This window comes from Procambarus clarkii, chromosome 69 (assembly GCF_040958095.1).
Source record: "Procambarus clarkii isolate CNS0578487 chromosome 69, FALCON_Pclarkii_2.0, whole genome shotgun sequence".
Lineage (NCBI taxonomy): Eukaryota > Metazoa > Arthropoda > Malacostraca > Decapoda > Cambaridae > Procambarus > Procambarus clarkii.
In genome coordinates, this window is record NC_091218.1 from 13,931,215 (window position 1) to 13,941,214 (window position 10,000).

Sequence of the window (10,000 nt, forward strand, 5' to 3'; positions counted from 1 at the left end):
GATGTTCCCGCTCTCACAGGTAATGGGTGGATGTCCCCGCTCTCACAAGTAATGGGTGGATGTCCCCGCTCTCACAGGTAATGGGTGGATGTTCCCGCTCTCACAGGTAATGGGTGGATGTCCCCGCTCTCACAAGTAATGGGTGGATGTCCCCGCTCTCACAAGTAATGGGTGGATGTCCCCGCTCTCACAAGTAATGGGTGGATGTCCCCGCTCTCACAAGTAATGGGTGGATGTCCCCGCTCTCACAAGTAATGGGTGGATGTCCCCGCTCTCACAAGTAATGGGTGGATGTCCCCACTCTCACAAGTAATGGGTGGATGTTCCCGCTCTCACAAGTAATGGGGTGGATGTCCCCGCTCTCACAGGTAATGGGTGGATGTCCCCGCTCTCACAAGTAATGGGTGGATGTCCCCACTCTCACAAGTAATGGGTGGATGTCCCCACTCTCACAAGTAATGGGTGGATGTTCCCGCTCTCACAAGTAATGGGGTGGATGTCCCCGCTCTCACAAGTAATGGGTGGATGTTCCCGCTCTCACAAGTAATGGGGTGGATGTCCCCGCTCTCACAAGTAATGGGTGGATGTCCCCGCTCTCACAAGTAATGGGTGGATGTCCCCGCTCTCACAAGTAATGGGTGGATGTCCCCGCTCTCACAAGTAATGGGTAGATATCCCCGCTCTCACAAGTAATGGGTGGATGTCCCCGCTCTCACAAGTAATGGGTGGATGTCCCCGCTCTCACAAGTAATGGGTGGATGTCCCCGCTCTCACAAGTAATGGGTGGATGTCCCCGCTCTCACAAGTAATGGGTAGATGTCCCCGCTCTCACAAGTAATGGGTGGATGTCCCCCGCTCTCACAGGTAATGGGTGGATGTCCCCGCTCTCACAAGTAATGGGTGGATGTCCCCCGCTCTCACAGGTAATGGGTGGATGTCCCCGCTCTCACAAGTAATGGGTGGATGTCCCCCGCTCTCACAAGTAATGGGTGGATGTCCCCACTCTCACAAATAATGGGGTGGATGAAAGCTAAATGCTCACCTCAGCATTCAGTTCATTTCTCATCTTTTCTTGCTTCTGTCTCAGCTCGGCCTCAGCTTCCTCAGCCTGGCGCCTGGCACGGTGTAGGGTGCTCTGTGGGGGAGGATTGATCAGGTTATTGTGGTCAGCACATTGCACAGTCCACACTACTGTCACCATACACTACTTTCACCACACTATTGTCACCATACACTACTGTCACCACACACACTACTGTCACCACACACACTACTGTCACCACACTACTGTCACCACACACTACTGTCACCACACTACTGTCACCACACACTACTGTCACCACACTACTGTCACCACACACTACTGTCACCACACACACTACTGTCACCACAAACACTACTGTTACCACACTACTGTCACCACACACACTACTGTCACCACACACTACTGTCACCACACACACTACTGTCACCACACACTACTGTCACCACACACACTACTGTCACCACACACACTACTGTCACCACACTACTGTCACCACACTACTGTCACCACACACACTACTGTCACCACACACTACTGTCACCACACACACTACTGTCACCACACACTACTGTCACCACACACACTACTGTCACCACACTACTGTCACAACACACTACTGTCACCACACACGCTACTGTCACCAACTACTGTTCACCACACCAATGTCACCAACACACTACTGTAACCACACTACTGTCACCACACACACTACTGTCACACACACTACTGTCACCACACACACTACTGTCACAACACACACACTACTGTCACCACACACTACTGTCACCACACACACTACTGTCACCACACACGCTACTGTCACCACACTACTGTCACCACACACTACTGTCACCACACACACTACTGTCACCACACACTACTGTCACCACACACACTACTGTCACCACACACTACTGTCACCACACACACTACTGTCACCACACACACTACTGTCACCACACACACTACTGTCACCACACACTACTGTCACCACACACACTACTGTCACCACACACACTACTGTCACCACACACTACTGTCACCACACACTACTGTCACCACACACTACTGTCACCACACACACTACTGTCACCACACACACTACTGTCACCACACACACTACTGTCACCACACACACTACTGTCACCACACACACTACTGTCACCACACACACTACTGTCACCACACACACTACTGTCACCACACACACTACTGTCACCACACACACTACTGTCACCACACACACTACTGTCACCACACACTACTGTCACCACACACACTACTGTCACCACACACTACTGTCACCACACACTACTGTCACCACACACTACTGTCACCACACACACTACTGTCACCACACACTACTGTCACCACACACTACTGTCACCACACACACTACTGTCACCACACACACTACTGTCACCACACACACTACTGTCACCACACACACTACTGTCACCACACACACTACTGTCACCACACACACTACTGTCACCACACACACTACTGTCACCACACACACTACTGTCACCACACACTACTGTCACCACACACTACTGTTCACCACCACACTACTGTTCACCACACACACTACTGTTCACCACACACACTACTGTTCACCACACACTACTGTTCACCACACACTACTGTTCACCACACACACTACTGTTCACCACACACTACTGTTCACCACACACACTACTGTTCACCACACACACTACTGTTCACCACACACTACTGTCACCACACACTACTGTTCACCACACACACTACTGTTCACCACACACTACTGTTCACCACACACTACTGTTCACCACACACTACTGTCACCACACACTACTGTCACCACACACACTACTGTCACCACACTACTGTCACCACACACTACTGTCACCACACACACTACTGTCACCACACACACTACTGTCACCACACACACTACTGTCACCACACACACTACTGTCACCACACACACTACTGTCACCACACACACTACTGTCACCACACACACTACTGTCACCACACACTACTGTCACCACACACTACTGTCACTACACACTACTGTCACCACACTACTGTCACCACACACTACTGTCACCACACACTACTGTCACCACACTACTGTCACCACACACTACTGTCACCACACTACTGTCACCACACACACTACTGTCACCACACACTACTGTCACCACACACTACTGTCACCACACTACTGTCACCACACACTACTGTCACCACACACTACTGTCACCACACTACTGTCACCACACACTACTGTCACCACACACATGCGGCCAAGTGTGGCACCAGCAGCAAGTCTTGCCAGCAAACTGTGTCAATAACACTTACCTTAACGTCTGAGGGTCCTTGGCCTGCCTGGTGACACAGGCCAGCCTGCCTGGTGACACGTGTCAGCCTGTCTGGTGACACATGTCAGCCTGCCTGGTGACACATGTCAGCCTGTCTGGTGACACATGTCAGCCTGCCTGGTGACACAGGCCAGCCTGCCTGGTGACACAGGCCAGCCTGCCTGGTGACACAGGTCAGCCTGCCTGGTGACACAGGCCAGCCTGCCTGCCTGGTGACACAGGCCAGCCTGCCTGGTGACACAGGTCAGCCTGCCTGGTGACACAGGCCAGCCTGCCTGGTGACACAGGCCAGCCTGCCTGGTGACACAGGCCAGCCTGCCTGGTGACACATGTCAGCCTGCCTGGTGACACAGGCCAGCCTGCCTGGTGACACAGGCCAGCCTGCCTGGTGACACAGGCCAGCCTGCCTGGTGACACAGGCCAGCCTGCCTGGTGACACAGGTCAGCCAGCCTGGTGACACAGGTCAGCCTGCCTGGTGACACAGGTCAGCCTGCCTGGTGACACAGGTCAGCCTGCCTGGTGACACAGGCCAGCCTGCCTGGTGACACAGGCCAGCCTGCCTGGTGACACAGGCCAGCCTGCCTGGTGACACAGGCCAGCCTGCCTGGTGACACAGGCCAGCCTGCCCGGTGACACAGGCCAGCCTGCCCGGTGACACAGGCCAGCCTGCCCGGTGACACAGGTCAGCCAGCCCGGTGACACAGGTCAGCCAGCCTGGTGACACAGGTCAGCCTGCCTGGTGACACAGGTCAGCCTGCCTGGTGACACAGGTCAGCCTGCCTGGTGACACAGGTCAGCCTGCCTGGTGACACAGGCCAGCCTGCCAGGTGACACATGTCAGCCTGCCAGGTGACACATGTCAGCCTGCCTGGTGACACAGGCCAGCCTGCCTGGTGACACAGGCCAGCCAGCCTGCCTGGTGACACAGGCCAGCCTGCCTGGTGACACAGGCCAGCCTGCCTGGTGACACAGGCCAGCCTGCCTGCCTGGTGACACAGGCCAGCCTGCCTGCCTGGTGACACAGGCCAGCCTGCCTGGTGACACAGGCCAGCCTGCCTGGTGACACAGGCCAGCCTGCCTGGTGACACAGGCCAGCCTGCCTGGTGACACAGGCATCATTTTGCCAGGCACCTAATTAACAAGACTACCCACAAACTACCTACCTGGCCTACTTGGCCTACCTGGCCTACTTGGCCTACTTGGCCTACCTGGCCTACTTGGCCCACCTGGCCTACCTGGCCTACCTGGCCTACTTGGCCCACCTGGCCTACCTGGCCTACCTGGCCTACTTGGCCTACCTGGCCTACTTGGCCTACCTGGCCTACTTGGCCTACCTGCCCTACCTGGCCTACCTGGCCTACTTGGCCTACCTGGCCCACCTGGCCTACCTGGCCTACCTGGCCTACTTGGCCTACCTGGCCTACTTGGCCTACCTGCCCTACCTGGCCTACCTGCCCTACCTGGCCTACCTGGCCTACCTGGCCTACTTGGCCTACCTGCCCTACCTGGCCTACCTGGCCTACCTGGCCTACTTGGCCTACCTGCCCTACCTGGTCTACTTGGCCTACCTGGCCTACTTGGCCCACCTGGCCTACCTGGCCTACCTGGCCTACTTGGCCCACCTGGCCTACCTGGCCTACCTGGCCTACTTGGCCTACCTGGCCTACTTGGCCTACCTGGCCTACTTGGCCTACCTGGCCTACTTGGCCTACCTGCCCTACCTGGCCTACCTGGCCTACTTGGCCTACCTGGCCCACCTGGCCTACCTGGCCTACCTGGCCTACTTGGCCTACCTGGCCTACTTGGCCTACCTGCCCTACCTGGCCTACCTGCCCTACCTGGCCTACCTGGCCTACCTGGCCTACTTGGCCTACCTGCCCTACCTGGCCTACCTGGCCTACCTGGCCTACTTGGCCTACCTGGCCTACTTGGCCCACCTGCCCTACCTGGCCTACCTGCCCTACCTGGCCTACCTGGCCTACCTGGCCTACTTGGCCTACCTGCCCTACCTGGCCTACCTGCCCTACCTGGCCTACCTGGCCTACCTGGCCTACTTGGCCTACCTGCCCTACCTGGCCTACCTGGCCTACCTGGCCTACTTGGCCTACCTGGCCTACTTGGCCCACCTGGCCTACCTGGCCCACCTGGCCTACCTGGCCTACTTGGCGGCTCGGTTGAGCTTTCTTCAAGCCCCGGACCTCCTCCTCTAAGATCTTCTCACGCATCTTAAGATGTTCCATCTCCCTGGCCGAGGCCCGAAGCGCCTTCTGCAGCTCATGGGTCACGCCTCGTAGCTGAATGGCCTCCGCCTCGTAGCTCTTGAGGTGACCCACCTCCAGAACACAAGGGGGGGGGGGTCAACAGGGGTCAATAGGGGTCAACAGGGGTCAACAGGGGCACAGTTATAATAGGGGAGGTAAGCAGAGGCAGATTTGAGGAGTGGGTAGAGGCACAATTGGGGGAAGTAGAGTTGTAACTAGAGGGTGGAAGGGGGGGAGGGGGTTTTAGTGAGAGGGGGAGGGGGATTTAGTGAGAGGGGGGGACATGAGGGAGAGTAGCAAGTGATAGCATAGTTATCATAATATAATTTATTGGGAAAAAGCAATTGTTATGAATTGGTTATCAGAAGCATCTCAATATTATTATTTTTTGATAACATGGTGTTGGACTTAAGACCTATCAACCTCTGGAGGGTTATTAAGACCACCACAATACCTTACTGACCAACCAGCAAGTTTGGTGTTGGACTTAAGACCTATCAACCTCTGGAGGGTTATTAAGACCACCACAATACCTTACTGACCAACCAGCAAGTTTGGTGTTGGACTTAAGACCTATCAACCTCTGGAGGGTTATTAAGACCACCACAATACCTTACTGACCAACCAGCAAGTTTGGTGTTGGACTTAAGACCTATCAACCTCTGGAGGGTTATTAAGACCACCACAACACCTTACTGACCAACCAGTAAGTTTGGTGTTGGACTTAATGAAGTATACTTATTGGGTTATACATATTCCGTATAACAGCGTATATCATATATACACTTGTATATATTTGGTGTATATATTAGAGGTATATTTTCCTCACGCAGAGGTATATATATATGGTATGAGCAGTGGATGGGTAGGGAGGGATGGGGGAGCAGTGGATGGGTAGGGAGGGATGGGGGAGCAGTGGATGGGTTGGGAGGGATGGGGGGAGCAGTGGATGGGTAGGGAGGGATGGGGAGCAGTGGATGGGTAGGGAAGGATGGGGGAGCAGTGGATGGGTAGGGAGGGATGGGAGGAGCAGTGGATGGGTAGGGAGGGATGGGGGAGCAGTGGATGGGTAGGGAGGGATGGGGGGAGTAGTGGATGGGTAGGGAGGGATGGGGGGAGCAGTGGATGGGTAGGGAGGGATGGGGGGGAGCAGTGGATGGGTAGGGAGGGATGGGGGGAGTAGTGGATGGGTAGGGAGGGATGGGGGGAGCAGTGGATGGGTAGGGAGGGATGGGGGGAGTAGTGGATGGGTAGGGAGGGATGGGGGGAGCAGTGGATGGGTAGGGAGGGATGGGGGGGAGCAGTGGATGGGTAGGGAGGGATGGGGGGAGTAGTGGATGGGTAGGGAGGGATGGGGGGAGCAGTGGATGGGTAGGGAGGGATGGGGGAGCAGTGGATGGGTAGGGAGGGATGGGGGAGCACTTGATGGGTAGGGAGGGATGGGGGAGCAGTGGATGGGTAGGGAGGGATGGGGGAACAGTGGACGGGTAGGGAGGGATGGGGGGAGTAGTGGATGGGTAGGGAGGGATGGGGGGAGCAGTGGATGGGTAGGGAGGGATGGGGGAGCAGTGGATGGGTAGGGAGGGATGGGGGGCAGTGGATGGGTAGGCAGGGATGGGGGGAGCAGTGGATGGGTAGGCAGGGATGGGGGGAGCAGTGGATGGGTAGGGAGGGATGGGGGGGAGCAGTGGATGGGTAGGGAGGGATGGGGGGAGTAGTGGATGGGTAGGGAGGGATGGGGAAGGCAGTGGATGGGTAGGGAGGGATGGGGGAGCAGTAGATGGGTAGGGAGGGATGGGGGAGCAGTGGATGGGTAGGGAGGGATGGGGGGAGCAGTGGATGGGTAGGCAGGGATGGGGGGAGCAGTGGATGGGTAGGGAGGGATGGGGGGAGCAGTGGATGGGTAGGCAGGGATGGGGGGAGCAGTGGATGGGTAGGGAGGGATGGGGGGAGCAGTGGATGGATAGGGAGGGATGGGGGAGCAGTGGATGGGTAGGGAGGGATGGGGGAGCAGTGGATGGGTAGGGAGGGATGGGGGGGGGAACGGTGGATGGGTAGGGAGGGAGGGTGGGGGAGCACTTGATGGGTAGGGAGGGATGGGGGAGCACTTGTTGGGTAGGGAGGGATGGGGGAGCAGTGGATGGGTAGGGAGGGATGGGGAAGGCAGTGGATGGGTAAGGAGGGATGGGGGGGCAGTGGATGGGTAGGGAGGGATGGGGGGAGCAGTGGATGGGTAGGCAGGGATGGGGGGAGCAGTGGATGGGTAGGGAGGGATGGGGGGAGCAGTGGATGGGTAGGGAGGGACGGTAGGCGCAGTGGATGGGTAGGGAGGGATGGGGGGGAGCAGTGGATGGGTAGGGAGGGATGGGGGAGCAGTGGATGGGTAGGGAGGGATGGGGGAGCAGTGGATGGGTAGGGAGGGATGGGGGGGCAGTGGATGGGTAGGGAGGGATGGGGGGAGCAGTGGATGGGTAGGGAGGGATAGGGGAGCAGTGGATGGGTAGGGAGGGATGGGGGAGCAGTGGATGGGTAGGGAGGGATGGGGGAGCAGTGGATGGGTAGGGAGGGTGGGAGCAGTGGATGGGTAGGGAGGGATGGGGGAGCAGTGGATGGGTAGGGAGGGATGGGGGAGCAGTGGATGGGTAGGGAGGGATGGGGAAGGCAGTGGATGGGTAGGGAGGGATGGGGGGCAGTGGATGGGTAGGGAGGGATGGGGGGAGCAGTGGATGGGTAGGGAGGGATGGGGGAGCAGTGGATGGGGGTAGGGAGGGATGGGGGAGCAGTGGATGGGTAGGGAGGGATGGGGGAGCAGTGGATGGATAGGGAGGGATGGGGGAGCAGTCGATGGGTAGGGAGGGATGGGGGAACAGTGGATGGGTAGGGAGGGATGGGGAAGGCAGTGGATGGGTAGGGAGGGATGGGGGGAGCAGTGGATGGGTAGGGAGGGATGGGGGAGAGCAGTGGATGGGTAGGGAGGGATGGGGGAGAGCAGTGGATGGGTAGGGAGGGATGGGGGAGAGCAGTGGATGGGTAGGGAGGGATGGGGGAGCAGTGGATGGGTAGGGAGGGATGGGGGAGCAGTGCATGGGTAGGGAGGCATGGGGGGGCAGTGGATGGGTAGGGAGGGATGGGGGGAGCAGTGGATGGGTAGGGAGGGAAGGGGGAGCAGTGGATGGGTAGGGAGGGATGGGGGAAGCAGTGGATGGGTAGGGAGGGATTGGGGGTAGCAGTGGATGGGGTAGGGGGGGATGGGTAGGGGGGGATGGGTAGGGAGGGATGGGTAGGGAGGGATGGGTAGGGAGGGATGGGTAGGCTGTCAGCCACTTACCTCTGTCAGCTGTTGGTCAGCGAGTCGACGGTCCTCTGCAACCCTCGTGAGAGAGTCAGCCAGTTCAGACTCCACTGAGGTCCTGGTGGCCCTGATCCTCTCCTGGAGGAGGAGGACCCGTCACTCACAGTGTGAGACTCACCCCCGTCACTCACAGTGTGAGACTCACCCCGTCACTCACAGTGTGAGACTCACCCCGTCACTCACAGTGTGAGACTCACCCCGTCACTCACAGTGTGAGACTCACCCCGTCACTCACAGTGTGAGACTCACCCCGTCACTCACAGTGTGAGACTCACCCCGTCACTCACAGTGTGAGACTCACCCCGTCACTCACAGTGTGAGACTCACCCCGTCACTCACAGTGTGAGACTCTCCCCCGTCACTCACAGTGTGAGACTCACCCCGTCACTCACAGTGTGAGACTCACCCCGTCACTCACAGTAATTTAGAGAGTTACAAACACAAACCACAAACCATTTTATTGACAATCAAACAATCAAAATTGGGATTTAAGAGTTACCAAATTGGGATTTAAGTGAGTTACCAAATTGGGATTTAAGTGAGTTACCAAATTGGGATTTGAGTGAGTTACCAAATTGGGATTTAAGTGAGTTACCAAACATAAACAAACAATGCAGCTCGCCTGGCGCCAAGACTCATTAAAACACTGACCCCAACCAGTTACGAAACCTGTGTATCATTCATGGCGGCTGTGTTTACATTTGATAAACCGTCTACAAGCTTGTAAAGTTCAGAACCTCGTATTAGGTTCTGTTAAATAATTGTAAACACAGTCGCCATGATCTAGGAGAGATGCACAGGTTTCGTCAGCTTATACATACCTGGGAATTGCTTATGGTAGAATGTGACGGGGAAATAAAGTCTTTAAGTTAATTGTTTAAAGATCAAATGGAATTTTATGAAGATTTAATGTGTGTTAGGAATTATATTTTGGGTCATTATTGTTAGCCTTGAGTGGCTGTACGCATC

General features: G+C 56.6%; 1 protein-coding gene across 7 annotated transcripts in view; it reads right to left on the minus strand.

The window, feature by feature from the left end:
• Positions 1-10,000, minus strand: part of LOC123753533 (trichohyalin) — a 460,426-nt gene that overhangs the window by 27,192 nt on the left and 423,234 nt on the right. For 5 of the 7 annotated variants that reach the window (XM_069311054.1, XM_069311058.1, XM_069311057.1 and 2 more), the window contains 3 exons: positions 9,008-9,109; positions 5,572-5,751; positions 1,043-1,135 (listed from right to left, as the gene is read on the minus strand). In XM_069311054.1, coding sequence (XP_069167155.1) covers positions 1,043-1,135; positions 5,572-5,751; positions 9,008-9,109 — 375 coding nt within the window. The remainder of the gene's footprint in view (positions 1-1,042; positions 1,136-5,571; positions 5,752-9,007; positions 9,110-10,000) is intronic. The other 2 variants (XM_069311055.1, XM_069311056.1) reach the window with 2 other exon arrangements.